We start from the raw sequence: 15,764 nt of genomic DNA, 5'->3' as shown, positions 1-15,764 counted from the left end.
GGAGGGCCTATTTGTATACATGACATCAAGTCCTCTCTGTTCCACCCCTACCTCTCTCTTGACCTCCAGATCTAAACATTCAGTGCCCACTAGATACCTCTTTGCAGATATTTCTCAGGTACCTAAAAGTGCAGGAACTCTGACGGAGCTTGGTGCAGCTTGCTTTCTCCTTCCTCTTGTTGAGGAGGTGGCAGGACTCTGACATCAGCCTAATTATTTCCCTTGTGTTCCGGCCCTGTGTACCATCAGCTCCTCAACTGTGGGATGTCCTCCTACATGTATGTGCCACCTTCTGCATGTGTCACCATCCCCTCCTGGGTCCAGGCTGTCACTACACATCACTTGTACTACAAAAAAAAGTCCTTATTCTTCTATTGCTTCCAGTCTTCTATTGCCTCTAGTCTTCCTTGATCCTGCCACCAGGGTGACTTTACAAGTGCAAACTGTTCCACACCCTTTCCATACAGTTCTGAATTTGCCTCACACAGTGGGACTTTATCACTATTTCCTTGGTTTCATAGCCCTCCTTTCCTCATGTGCCCACACCCTTTGCCTGTGACATCCTTCTCACTTGCTTAAAAATAAATTTTTATTGTGACCAAACAGATAAAACATAAAATTCACCATTTGGGCCCCATTTTCTTTGTGTAGCTTCTTCTTACTACAGCTGTCTCTGGCTTATGATTTGACTCAGGATTTAACTTTATGATATATACTCAGTGGCAACTGTATTTTCTTTAGGTTTGTGCTGTCGGGGATTGAACCTAGGGCTTCACATAAGTGAAGAAAAGCACTCTACCACTGGGATACCCTACCAGCCCAGAAGTTGAACTTTGAATTCTGATCTTTTTCAAGGATAGCCATATGTAGTACTCTGTTCTTTTATGGTGCTAGGCTATGGTAGTGGGCTGTAGCAACCAGTCAGCCCCATAATTTGTCATATATAAAATGGGCTTTGTGTTAGAGACTTTGCCCAACTGTAAGCTAATGTAAGTGGTCTCAGCATGCTCTGATGTTTAATAGGTTGTTTTTGTTGTTGTTGCTGTTCTGTGTGTATGTATGTGTGTGGTGTATATGCATGTTCATATGGGTATATGCTTGTGTGTAGGTGTGTGTAGAGGCCAGAGGTTGATGTTAACTGGCTTCTTTGATTGCTCTCCACCTTAATTTTTGAGACAGGGCCTCCCATAGACTCTGAAGCTCATTGATTTGTCTAGACTGGCTGATCAAAGAGGTTAAGGGATCTGCCTGTGCGCCCACCCCCCAGCACTGCATACACAAATCTGTGGTCACCTTTTAAGTGGGTGCTGGGGATCTGAATTTAGGCCCTCACACTTGTGGCCCTTTACCAACTGAGTCATCTCCTTGGCTCCATATGTGGATGCTAGGGATCTGAACTTAGATCCTCATGAGTGTTTGCTAAACTAGAGGCAAGAAAAGCAAGTTCAAACCCAGGCTCTGCCATGACTTTCTGTGTGTTCTCAAGCCAGTCACTTAGCATCTTTGTCTTATTTTCAAGTCTGAATAGTCTGTGATTCTAAATCACAACCCTCTCAGAAATTCTTAAGTTCCCTACTGCCTAACTAAACTTAGAGCGAGCCCCTCTACCAACTAAGAACCCTTTGTAATTTGGTTCAAAATCCCTTATTTCTAGCCTGATCACCCATTTCTACCTATTACACCAGCTCTCTACCCTATCTCCCCCTGGTATCTTTACCTACAACACAACTCTACTTTTGCTCAATATTTAATGAGACTCTACAAATTATAACTATGTGCCCACTCTATAACAAGTATCAGGGGCACCCAAAGCCCACTAATGTTACATATGTAGCTTTGTGCAAGCTAGAAAAATGCCTACAAGCAGTCCAAGTTCCTAATGGACTAATGGTATTCATCCCCCAGTCATCCTGATGCAGTGCATTCTGTACAACTGTATTCTGCAGTCTTGGGAAAACAAAGTTAAATAAGACATAGACACTATTTTAGGGAGTCTATAAAGGAGAAACATAAGAAGACAGAGAATATACTAGGGTAAGGGCTCTGATATTGGCAGCACAGGAGAAGGGTATCCAATCTAAGCTGAGGACTCAGAACAGGTTTGTTCAAGAGGTCACACGTCAGTTGAATTTGAAGGACAAGTGTAGATGCTCCTCAGCTTATCATGGGGTAATGTTATTTTCAGTTTACTGTGATGAGTAGAACGTTTCATAAGTCAAGAATACACCTACTTAGGGGGCTGTGGCGATGGCTCAGTGGGCAAAGTATTTACTGTAGGCTCACATTTAATTTAGTAGTGATGAGGGACTTAAGAGGGTTGTGATTTAGAATCACAAACTATTCAGACTTGAAAATGAGATTCAGAGATGCAAAGTAACTGACTCGAGGACATACAGAGAGTCAATGGTAGAGCCTGGGTTTGAACTCGCTTTTCTTGCCTCTAGCTTGGTGCTCCTTCCACACTGTACCCCGAGGAGGCTGCCCAAAACAGGCTGAGCTCTCTAAGCTCCAAGCTGAAACTTCCTGGCTTTGGTGATTCTGCCTCTTCCCTGATGTGTGCTTCTGTTTATGGAAGGTGGAGGGGTACTAGCCGAACAGACTGGGGGTAGCAAGTGTTAGGAAAGACCCTGTCATTCATCACTCAGGTTCATTCCTAGGACAGTTCCTGTGCTGTTGCAGAGTCTCCCTGCTTAAAGCTAGGCTAACATTCATTAGCTTTCTTCTTCAGAGTGCTATTTCTCATCTTACAGTCCTTTTCGCTGCTCATCTCTGGACTTTGGTGTAATGGTTAAACTTGGTTGTCAACTTGATTGGATCTGGAATTAACTAAGGGCCATGACTCCGGGTAAGTCTGTAAGGGCATTTCCTGGAAGGAATAACTGAGAGGGGAAGACACTCCCTCAGAGTGCATAGCACCTTCCAGCAATGGCCCAAATATAAGGGAAAAACTTGCTTTTTGCCTAACCACCTTTGCCCCCTGCTGGTGAGTGCATCTACTCCATTACTGCCACCACTGCTACCATCCTCCACTGATGAGGAAACACAACATCTTCTGTCTTTCACTGTGGATTGAAGACCAGTGGCTCTCCAGGAATCCTCAAGGCCTTCAGTGCCAGATTGGGACTGCGGAGGCATCTAGCCTTATAGACTGAGTAGCTACTTGATTCTTAGCCTCTCTAGTGTGCAGATGGCCACACTGGACAGCCCAGCTCAGACTGTATGCCAATCTAATCAATCTTTGTCAAATACATTCATCCTATTGGTCTTGTTCCTCTAGAGAACCCTGACTAACACATTTGGCCAGTTGCTTCGTATTCCTTCATAGCATTTCTGCCTCTAACTGAAGGCACGTTGTCCATGTCTCAGCGTGTATTAAGCGACTCTTCTGCTGAAAGTGGAAACTGACCCAACCCCAGAAATCTTCTTGAAAGTGGGCTTCTTGGGAGATGCTCTGGGTGCTGTGGGACCACATGAGACCCCTCATAAGGTGAGTTCACTTTATGATCTCACTCAGGAGGCCCTTGCCTTCCTTGCTACATTTCTCTGTAGCTCATTTCCAGACTCAGAATGTTTATTTATTTATTATTTATTTATTTTCATAGTGCTGGGGACCTCACACAAGCTGCATGTGCTCTACTACTAAGCATCACCTCTAGACCTGAATAAATTATTTTACCACTTTCTGTTTTCATGTTTTCTCTAATCTGATTTCCTCCTCTTCTTCCTCCTCCTCTTCCTCTTCAACACAGGTCTCACTATATAGTCCAGGCTGGCCTTGAACTCTTAATAACCCTCTAGCCTCCTGAGTGCTAGAATTATATATATATAAAGTCTACTATATATGTATATATATATATATATATATATATATCCATATATACCACTATGCCCATCTCTGAAGAGCCATTTCTCTGATTTTTTAGCTGGATTGGATCCCTCAAACCTTGATCCCAGGTTGTAAGGGCCTCTGTCTTTTGGCACAAAAGATAATATAATGATAATGATAACATTATCCTTAACTATGCATTGAGCATGTGCTATGATCCTAGTATTGTGCTTACTGCTTTAGACAAAGGAGCTCTCTGGATCCTCACAATATCCCACGGGGTAGAACTATTATTAGCCCCATTTTACATGAAGGAGGCTGAGGCACAGGATTAAATGACTTGCCCACGGTCAAGAGAGGGCAATTACTGCTCATATGCAGTAATTCCTCAGCAGACAAACTCTCAGCTTTCTTGGAGCATTGAGAGGAAGGCCTGGGAAGCTCGAACTGCCTACGAACTGACCAGAGGTCACCAACCGTCACTCTCAGACCAGGTCTTCCCTAAGCAGTCATATCCTCATATGTAGGAGGGACCTGTGCTCCAGCCACCCACAAAGAACACAGCTAGTCCATGAGGCCGGGCTGGATGCAGCCTAATCCCTCCTCTACAGCCATGTTCAACTTTCCCATACCATCACCTGAGGCTCTTTCATTGATCTGGCATAATTAGCTCTTTTAGAAGTCATCATAATTTCCAGCACACAGTGACTAACCCATTAATGGATGATTGTATTCCACAGCTTTCCTGGATAGGAAGTTAAGTGTAATTAACTACTATTAATTAACAGAACACTGTTTCTCTTTAAACCTATAAATTAGACACTCTCCATTCTTGTCCCTTCTCTGCCTTCAGGAGGCCTGGAAGATAAAGCTAGAGGCACTGTGACAAGCCAGTCCTGAGTGCTCTGAGGTGGGGGCCCACAGCATCTGAGACACTCATCCTTCATATTTTTAGTATGGTTTCATATTGGTTGAGTCCACAGGGAATCTTTTCTGACCTTTTGATAAAGACTCCCCGTCAAACGGGTGACCTTCCCTTCCCAAGGTACCCATTGTTCCCTGGGGGACTGGAAACTAAGGCCCTGTGGGGAAAGGAGACTACCTCCAGGGCTGGGCACTATCACCTGCGGTTCCTCCTCCTGCCCCCACCCCCTGACTGTTTGTTCTTTGATTATTTACACCAGGGCTTCTTTTCACTGGGGCGGAAAATTGAGAAGTTACTGTATAAATGAGGAATCTTTCTGTTTCCTTTTCCTTAGACACAATATGGTTCAGTTCAAATGTAGAAAAATTCCTCTGTCCAGGCACATAGCACTTTTAAGGTCCCATGTTCCCTCTAGTAATTAGTTTCCCCGTACCATCGTTTTGTGTTCCCTTGTCAGATGCCTTCTCCACCCCCCCCCCCCAATCCTGAGATTCCTGGACATGACAACCCAGGATCAAAGCCAGAGAGTAAACACCTGTTTGCCATGGTGATGGAGGTGGGGGGTGGGACGGAGATATGACAGACATCTGCAGGCTACCAGCACCTGCACTCACCATGGTTTATCCCTTGGTCCTTTTGCAGAGAAGACCGTGTGCTGTTTGCTGCTGGAGGTAAGAAGATTGTCTTTGGGCGTTTTGAATGGCTTTGAGGTGCTGCTGGCAGCGTTATGGCCGCTGAGACAGGCTTTCGTCTTTGCCTGTGTTAGTGATGTCCGGGGGTTGGAGGCTGGAGATGCTGGAGAGGGAGAAGGCCTGCACATTGAACCATGTCTTCTCTCTACAGGGGAGAAAGGACAGAACTCAGCACACAAACAGTTGTGAATACCACAGGCACATAGCAGGCCTCTTCTGGCAGGGTCAGTATCCCCACAGCTTCTATTCTGATGTTGGCTCTGATGCCAACTAGCAGTAAGTCTAATCTGGATTTCTGTATCAAATGGAATACTTAGCTAACCCCAAGGTTCTCATGGGAGGTATTACTATCCTTCTGCAAAACCACTTCCACGAGAGTAGCAGGGGAATAACCGGGTGTCACCTGACACAGCAGAACAACCACAAAACCAAAATGATCCCCAGTCAGCTACACAGGTCCCCCAGGGCAGTGGGTAGGGCAGAACTCTCAGAAGAAATTCTCTAACAAGACCCTCCATAGAGCAACATGATAGCTGGGGAACCCCTGATACAAAGATCTTTAGAGCCAGGAAGTGGCCTAGCATCGGTCCCTTCCTAGGACCAGAGAGTCTATCTGCTGACACATCCCAGTTATGGCCTCTTTAAGGCTCACTGAAATTCAAGGACACAACATACAGAAGGATATGAATGCCTGAAGCAGAATCCACAGAGATGGGACATGGATTTGGGAGTGCAGATGGCTTCCTGAGGTTCTACAGAAAATATCAGAGGTCTGGGCAGAGGAATCTCAGTTGTTCACCCTGTCAGCTCCCATCTTCTAGGACCAACAAGGAGGGTGCAGATTCTGGCCAAGACAGCACATATAAGAAGTAAAGTTCTGAGAAGGGTGTGCTGGTGCATGACTTTAGTCCCAGTACTCGGGAGGCAGAGGCAGGTGGATCTCTGTGAGTTTAAGGCCAGCCTGGTCTACATAGTGAGGTCCAGGACAGCTGGGGCTACATGGAGACCCTGTCTCCAAAAAAAAAAAAACAAAAGACAAAAAAAGAAGTAAAGTTTTGGGTACACTCCTACTATGATGGTTCTTAGTGGTTTTAGAGTTTGACATAAGCTAAGGGCCCTAGAAAAATTCACATTTCCACATGATCCAAAACTGTATACACTTATGGGGAAAGAAATCTCAAATTCTAAAAAGACCAAAACTCCTGGAATCCTAAGTCCCTTTAGCTCTCTTGTGCTCACAAATAATTAGTGATTAATTAATATTTGCTGAAGAAATGAGCAAAATGACAACAGAAGGCCTTATGGGAGGAACTAGAGATCACAAATCTATTAGTCTGGATTGACGGTGATAAAAAGGAGGAAAAGACCGGGAAGATGGCAGATCATGTTCTCCCTCCAGCCTGGAGTTGGTTCAAGATTTTCTCCTGGGTGAGTCATTTCTGGTTGCTGTGACAGGGAGCTGACCCAGCAGAAGAATAAAAGAGACTATCTTTGACTGTCAGTGAGGTGTTTTGAGTTTTTCTACATCACTCATATCAATGAGCTGTCAGGCTCTCTCAAAGCAGACCAACTGGAATTGGGTGTGGGGAGTAGAATTTGTTAGGATCATATGATTGGTTAGCATTTCTGCCAGAATGTCACTTATTTTTAAAAAAACATTTTATTTATTATTTTTTAATTTTACGTGTATGAGTGTATTGCCTGGATGTAGGTAGGTGCACCTGTGTTGTGCAGTGTTTGCAGAGGTCAGAAGATGGCATTGGATCCCCTGAAACTGGAGCTAGGGATGGTTGTTAGATGCCATGTGGGTGCTGGGAATCAAACCCAGGTCCTCCACAAGAGCAGCCAGTGTTCTTAACAGCTGAGCCATCTCTTCAGCCCCCTGAACATTGTTTATATGCTATTTCCACAGAATAACTGCAGACTGACTAATACTGGGGTGATTTTTCATCACTGGCTCAGAGCAAACCCTGCACACATGCTTAGTTCCCAGAAGCTACCCACTGAAGACTTTGAAAACCAAGATCTAGTCCTGAGGCCCGTTTTGATATTGTAGAGAGAACACAGGGCTGGGAGCAGGACATCCAGCGTCCTGACACCGATATGGAGGGTTTAGGTAAGTTAACTTCTGCGCTCTCTTGTTCTATATCTTCATCTATAAACGCAGTAGGTCCCTAAGGCCTCCTTCCACTCCATGATCATGAATACGATGCATGCTAATACCTGCTCTTTTCTTCTTGTCCCTCACAGTTCCTGGGTATTACAGCAATAATTACAGCAGGAGTATAGAGATACCTCACTTGGGTAGATCTTTGGATGAATTCACTTTTTGTAAGATTGTACTGGCCTTTACAACGCCTGTGAGGCAGGTAGGAAGCACTTAGACATCTCCATCTTCCTCACAGCTGACTGGCCGAAGGAGATTCAGAGAGGTCAGGTGATTTCCAAGGTCAGGGCCAATGGCTACTTGAGGAATAGGGCCTTGGCCATGTGCCCGGCTACCTCTCAGGAAGGAAATGGCAAGTACTATGAACAAAACTGAAGGACTTAGAGCTCCTTTTAAAAGTTAGAACTGGGTCTTCAAAGTGAGCTAGGCTATCAGTCACTAGCCCACAGGCAAAACCTAGTTTGTGGCCATGATGAGGCTAGAACCAAATCCCCTTGCTTTAAATCCACAGTGCTTTGTGCCTCTCAGAACATCTTGTTTACGAATTTCTTTTCTTGGCACAGGTTTCTGATTCTAAAATAAGATTTTGATTTTCACTACAACTCTTTCTTATTTTTCTCTAGTCTTCATTCACACACTTGCTCAAAGCTGGTAGGAATTGGGGTGTGCACAAATATTGCTTAGTAGCCTTTGCTATCTGAGTAACAAAAGCTGTATTTTGCTCAATCAGCTGTTAAAAATTATAGAAGTATTGGGGAAGGGAATGAAGGAAACAAAGGATAACAGCACATACGTTTGAAAATACCATAATGAAACTCATTACACTTTGCATACTAACCCAAAAATATTAATTAAAAATTAAAGTTAAAAAATGATAAGAGGGGCTGGAGAGATGGCTCAGCAGTTAAGAGCAGTGACTACTCTTGCTGGGGGCCTGGGTTCAATTCCCAGCACCCACATGGCAGTTAAGAACTGTTCTTAACTCCAGTTCCAGGGACACCCTCTTCTGACCTCCACAGGTACTGCATGACATGGGTGCAACTCACCTGTGTGCAGGCAATACACGTATACACATAAAAGATAATGAATTAAAAAATGATAAGAGTGAGCAAAGAAGAATCACAAGAAACAGTGTCATTAAGGTTCAAGGAGGGGGTTGGACTGGTGTTTCTGAAGCCATCTTCCTTGGGAAGTCTTAGTCATAGTCTTGACCCATACATTATGCAGTTAAACTTGTATAAAATTTTAAGTCAATGAAATCAATGATATTTCTCAGTTTTATATTTTATGCCCCAAATTCTTTTTTTTTTTTTCCCTTTTTGAGACTGGGTCTCATGGTTCCCCTACTGGCCTTGAATTCACTATGTGGCTCAGGTGACCTTGAACTTTGGATCCTCCTGCCTCTATTTCCCAAGTGCTAGACTTACAGGCCCAAGTCACAACACCCAGTTTATGTGTTGCTAGGGATTAAAACCAAAGCTTTGTGCAAGCTAGGCAAGCATTATATCAACTAAGCTATACCCCCCAGCCTCCATAAATCCTTCTTAAATATCCAATTGAAAGAACAAGTTGCAAAGGAGAGATATTCATTAAACCCTGAAGACCAAGCTTTTTGATCTGTTTAAATCATGATTTTGTATTGAAATAAGTAGGCAAAAGAAATCTATTAATGTTGACCTATGGAGAGGTCAGCATTTCTGTCCCCTGAGTTTTGGGAACAAACTTGCCCCCTACCTGTGCAGGTCAGAAAAGCTACGTAAAGCATTTCATGCACAGAACCAGTAAGAGTCAATGGTCAGGGCTTCACTCAGTGATCTGCAACCCTGCTTTTGAAAATGGGTGGAACTCCTGTCCCAGGTAGGATAGAATGAGTACACTTGCCTGAAAGACCCCATTGGTACTCAATCTGTGGTTCCCTAGTATGTGAAGACCTGCCTGTAGATGCCTTTGCCTTACATAGTTGTGTCTTGATGGAGAGTTGGGGGTGGTGATAAAAGACAGCAGGGATTAAAGGTGTGTGCTACCGGATCCTGCATTTTTTTTTGAGTCAGGTTTTTACTATGTAGCCCTAGCTGGCTTGGAACTCAATATGTAGACCAGGCTGGCCTTGAACTGACAGAGATCTGCCTGTCTCAGCCTCCCAAGTGCTGGGACTAAGGGCACACACTACCATGCCTGGCCCTATTAAAATATTTTATGAACTTAAGCAATGTTAGAGAAAAGATCCTTTCCCTCAGTTATTCGGTCTTTGTTAATGTACACGGGTGTATTAACAAAACTGTACTCAACGGTATTTTGGACTACTCTCTTACTGTGGCATTTAAAAAAAAATAACGTGGGGGTTGGAGAGATGGCTCAGTTGTTAAGAACACTGGTGGGTCTTGCAGAAGACCCGGGTTCGAATCCCAGCACCCACATGGCCGCTAACAACTGTCCGTAACTCCAGTTCCAGGGGATCCGACAGCCTCTTCTGTCCTCCATGGGCATTGCACAACATGGGTGCACTTACCTACACACAGGCAATACAACTAACATATTTATAAAGTGATTTAGGATAATTTTCTTGAGAGAATATCAAGTTCTCAAAGTGAAAGCTTGCAACACCTTATATCTCTTGCTACATGGTTGTTTCCAGGCCACAAATTATTGTATTATAAGTATCATTCAGCTACTCAAGAGAAATCAGAAAATTACTGTGAGAATACCCATGCAGATTTAAATATCCAAACATCAACAATCATCTTAATGAACGATCTTGGACAAACCTTTGGCCTCATCCCTTCTGTCCTTTGGCCACTGTTACTAACAGCATATTAAGAAGAATTTTCTGTGTGCTCAGAGCTCTACTACATATCTGATTTACTTCATATCATTTAATTCTTACAACTTTAAAGAACTTCTATCAGTATTTCCATTCTATAGATGAGAAAGCTGAGACTCAGAGATACAATGAGTTACCCAAAGTCACAGAGCCATGCACCATTGCATCTAGGGATGTCCTCAGAGCCTTTTTGTGTGTAAAGGATTAGATGAAGTTTTAAAATTTTTATTTATTATTTTAATTTTATGTGTATGAGTATATTGCCTGCACATAGGTGCACCTGTGTCGATGCTGGGGAACCGAACCTGGGTCCTCTGCAAGAGCAGCCAGTGCTCTTAACTGCTGATCCATCTTTCCAGCCAAGGAGTAAGTGAATTTTTATATAAAGAACAGGGGTGCTGGATATGTAATTCAGTGATAGAGTGCTTTTCTGGCATGTGCAAGACTGTGGGTTCAATCCCTAACACTACAGGGAAAAAAACAGGCTTGGAAAGGGGCCATTGTGTAATAAACACTTAATAAGTGCTCCCTAGAGCTAATATTTACTGTCTCCATCATGACAATGACTACATACCTCCCTCCACCCCACCTTCACTGCTCCCCTTCCCATGCCATCACATTTAGCACTTGATTCTCTGCATTTCTAGATTCTTCTCATCTGTAACTCTAATTCTCTGTTTTCTCCTAGGCAGCCTTTCCTGTCACAGGCCACTTTCCTAACTCACAGACCATATCATCTTTAGGGTTCCTTAGAGTCTTAACTCTGATCTCTTCCATCATAATTTTGGAAGGTGCTACTGTGGACAAAGCCTGGAAGAGGTGCTTGCGGGGTGGGGATCCCTCCCTCTTGCTGCCTTTCAGCTTTTCAGCAGGGTAGCTAACTCCTCAAGGAGAGGAAGAATTGCCAGCCTGTGACCTCTATGCTGGAGCTTTCACTTTTTAGCATTTCCACTGCAGGAAGTCCAGGCCAAGGCCTACAGCACCATGCTGACTGTAGTAGCTACTGAATCAGCCCACCTCAGTGAGGGAGAAATGGAGGTATGGGGAACTAAATAGTCAGCCATGCTAAGCATGTTGTCTGTCAGGGATGCTTGTGAGCATTCCTGGAGTGCCTACTTCATCTTTAGGCTGGAGTTCCTCCTTAAAAGATGTCAGGACCACTTGGGAGGTGTGATTTAAAGAATGGGATCCTGTCACCAACTGACATCAGCAGTTGCTAGCTTCAAGACCCTCCACTTCACTGTATATGCCTTAAATACCCAGGTGCCACCCTAGGGGGCAATCCTGGGGAACAGCAGTCACTAATTGTGACGAATTGGAGCCCTGCTGTCTTCCCAGTTCTTTCCCCTTCTTCTCACCAGGCAGTTACATTTGAGCACTCAGAACCCTCCCTTCCCCTGCTCTTATTCCAGGAGATATTTTCATACTTGTAGCATCAACGTCCTGCATTTACTCCTCAACACAGACACCTCAGGAATGGCTGAGTTGGCTGCAAACATCTAGTGTGGTTCCTGATACCATTTTTAGAAAGAACTTGTTGGGAATTTCACAATTTTGTTTTTAAGGGACCAATTCCCTCCTAATAGACTTGGAGCACCATGGTCACCTGTGGCTTTCCATGGTTGTATGAGCAAACTTGGGCTTTGGCCAGAACCTGGCTCACCCATTTGACAGCTCTGAGTCTCCTTCTGCTCCAGCCTGGAGGGCAGGTGCTGGTGAGCCATTACTCATGTTTCATCTCATTACTGGGTCCTATCTGCTTTTGCCACTGAGGTTAGGACACTCAAGAGTCCCAAAGGGACCATGATCCAAAAGAAAACTAGAGGGGCTGGCAAGATGGCTCACTGGGTAAGGTACTGCTGATCCTGAAGACTTGAGTTTGATCCCCAGAACACACATGGTGGAGAAAGAGAACTGACTACCCGAGGTTACCCTCTGACTTCCACATGCATGCTGTGACATGTGTGTGAACCTACACACATATATACGAGTAAACAAAACACTTTAAATACAGAAAGTAATTGGAGAAGACAGAGGCAGAGCAGGGACCTGGGCATTGGAGTCATATTAGCCAAAGCACTTGTGAGGCAGGACTTCCCTGAGCTAGCAATCATGGAAACAGAGGCAGACTGCATTTGAAAACCATGTCCATCCCAGCTCTGATGTTGCCTGGCTCTGAGAGTTTGGCAACCTATAGTATCTCTAAACCTTAGTTCCCTCATCTGTAGAATGGAAATATTAACAGAAGCACCCAAGAAATTCTAAGAATTAAATGCTCTGAAGTAAATCAAGTATACAGTAGAATTCTGAGTGCAAAGAAATGTCCTTATTATTTATTATTTATTAATTATTTTTATTTTATGTGTATGAGTGTATTGCCTGCATGTAGGTAGGTACACCTGTGTCATGCAGTGCTTGCGGAGGTCAGAAGAGGGCATTAGATGCCCTGGAACTGGAGTTATGGATAGTTGTTAGCTACCAGGTGGGTAATGGGAATCGAACCCTGGTCCTCTGCAAGACCAGTCAGTGCTCTTAACTGCTGAGCCATTTCTCCAGCCCCACAAAGAAATATCTTATGTATGTTATTAATAGTACATAAGGACAGTGAAAAGTTGGGGCTAGAATCTGGGTGGTGGAGTGACTAGGTGTAATCACAGCTAGGCATTAAATATAGCATTGTGCTATTTGGAAGGTAGATATTGAATCAGCCCATCTCAGGGAGGGAGAGATGGAGGTATGGGGGACTGAGGGGACTGAAATAGTCAGGAGTGGCCATCAGAGCCAGGCCCTGTGCTTGTGAGCATTCCTAGACTGCCTACTTCCTCTTCAGGCTGGAGTTCCTCCTTAAAAGATGTCAGGACCACTTAAGAGGTGCTCCTTAAAGAATGGGATTCTGTCACCAACTGACTTGTTGACAAGAACTAGGTCTTCATTACACCTTTTCACCTCCTACCCACTGCTGGCCAACACAAACTACCTTTGGCACTAAATTCTTTGACAAAGACCATTGCAGGGGCTGGAGAGATGGCTCAGAGGTTAAGAGCACTAACTGCTCTTACAGAGGACCCAGATTCGATTCCCAGAACCCACATCGCAGCTACGAACCGTCCTTAACTCCAGTTCTAGGGGAATCTGAAGCCCTCTTCGGACCTCTGTGGCACTGCATGACACAGGTGCACTCACATACATGCTGGCAATACACTCATACATGTAAAAAATAAATAAAATATTTTTTAAAAATGACCACTGTAGGGTGAATGGTCTACACTACTCATGTCAGGTCAGTTCCCAACATCCCTAGGCTTCAGGTTGTTTTCTCAGCCATCTGGTCACCCCATGCCATTCACTCAGTTGTGATGGAAAGCATCATTTCTTGAGTACCACTATGTATCAGATACTGTGAAAGCTACATCCCACTCACCAGTTCATGTAATCTGCCTAGCAGCCATACATGTTAGCCTTCTAGTTACAGATGGGGAAAAGGAAGCTTAGCAAGATTGTGAAAGAAGACCAAGGTTGTGCAGGCCTCAACAGCTAGGAGAGCTTGTCTGGTCCCAAAGCCAGTGCCATTTCTCCATGCCATTTTCCCTCAGATATTCCCTTCCCTCCAGGCTTCAGAAAGGCAACTTCTCTAGTGGATAATTCCTCTTCTCAGAGCTGCCCCAGGGTGCATGTGGTATAGTATGATAAAGCAGGGTCCCTCTTATCTTTGCCTCCTTTGAAGTAGTCCTCCTCCCACCTGCTCTTCTCTTCAGTATTTAGACTGAGGTGCAAGTTTCTGGCACCAGCCATTGCTGGGTAGGATCTGGGGAGTCCCAGGGATTTCCCATGGCCTGAAATATATTCACCATCCCTTACCAGGCCCTCAGCCTAGATCCTAGAAAAACTCACGAGAAACAAGCGTGTATAAGCATTGCTGGGGGTACTTTGAAGGGATTACATTTTTCTGGAGAGCACCCTAGTGATAATAACAGGAACTAAAAAGCATTTACAGTCTTTGATCTGGTAATCTGGTAATATTAGCTTAAAAAAGAGACCTCAAGGAAATATCCACAAAAGGGGAAGGGGAGTTCAAAGACATTCTCAGCAGTGCTATTTACAGTAATAAAAAAATACTACAAACAAGACAATTGAAAATGACAGGTGTGAGGTCTATCTCATTCTGAGGAAATGTGTAAATGAAGTAAAACAAGAATCCACAAGAAACAATGTATCACCAATAATATGTAAGTACTAAATCACTATAAAAATGTTTAATATATGGATGAGGGAAAAAGGAAGGATACAACACAGACTATGTAGCAGGCTCTATCTTTGTTAAAGTTGTATAATAAGGAAGAAAAAACAGGCAAAAAAACATCAAAAGCACCATCATATTCTTAAACAGAAAGGGCAAAACAAAGAAAACAGGTGCAGATACAAGGAAGGTGAGACAAAAGGCATGAAACCACACTTATTCATTCATTCTTTTTTGACAGTATTCCTTGTTGTTTCCCCTGTGGCCTTAGGATGTGAGCACTGTGTCACTGTGATACCATAGACACTGTCAATTGCTAAGTCCTAGTAACCAGTGGGTTCCTGCAAGGTGGGGGATAGATAAATAGCACTTTCCAGACTCCCCCTCCAGGTTGATCATTAGGTTTGCTGCATGAGTGTCTAGGTAACAGACTTGCCCTTCTGAGAGCAGCTGCCTTCCCTGGTTTGCTGGCTTCTACCTGCAGCCAGACCTGTTATCCTTTTAAAAGTCCTAGGCCTTTCATTACATCTGTAATTCCAGTACTTGGGAGGCTGAGAGAGGAGGACTGAGAATTGGGAACCAGTCTAGTTATACAACAAGTCTATGACTCAACAAAACAAACAACAAAACACAAATATACAAAATAATATTAGGCCTTTCATTGCCTTAGCTGTTCCCATGTCTCAACCCAGGGTAGTGGTGGATTGACAAAGGGTTCTACTTGTGCCCTATTAACCTTCTCCATAGGCATCTCCTTGTTCTACAACTACTTAAGACACATTGTGGGTTTGACAGGAGTCACCATAGCTTTGGTAGCTTCCTACTTTTGAATGAGCCACTGGAACTTACCTTAACTTGGCATAGCTGACCTCATCCCCAACCCAGGCACACTGAACGGACAGGCGCAACCTGATACTGGCATAATAGGAGGCAAAGGCTTGGGTATCTTTGGGGAGAAGGCCCAGAACCCATTGAAGTTCCTAATGTTGAAAAATACCAGAAGAGCTGGGTGCCGTCTCTTTGACTGTCCGGAGGCTCTACCAGCAGCCTTTACCCAGGTGTGTGCTCTGCCCACAGCTCACAGAGATGGATCCTG

The 15,764-nt window shown here is 44.1% G+C and overlaps 1 protein-coding gene across 13 annotated transcripts in view; it reads right to left on the bottom strand.

Moving 5' to 3' along the window:
- The window catches only part of Atxn7l1 (ataxin 7 like 1), a 250,556-nt gene that overhangs the window by 51,757 nt on the left and 183,035 nt on the right, over positions 1-15,764 (bottom strand). For all 13 annotated transcript variants that reach the window (XM_008830733.3, XM_029562331.1, XM_029562332.1 and 10 more), the window contains one exon: positions 5,366-5,588. In XM_008830733.3, the coding sequence (XP_008828955.1) occupies positions 5,366-5,588 (223 nt within the window). The remainder of the gene's footprint in view (positions 1-5,365; positions 5,589-15,764) is intronic.

Source organism: Nannospalax galili, unplaced genomic scaffold (assembly GCF_000622305.1).
Source record: "Nannospalax galili isolate Female #2095 unplaced genomic scaffold, S.galili_v1.0 scaffold312, whole genome shotgun sequence".
Lineage (NCBI taxonomy): Eukaryota > Metazoa > Chordata > Mammalia > Rodentia > Spalacidae > Nannospalax > Nannospalax galili.
Note: the sequence above shows the minus strand (reverse complement) of the source record. Positions and strands in the feature narration are given on the sequence as shown.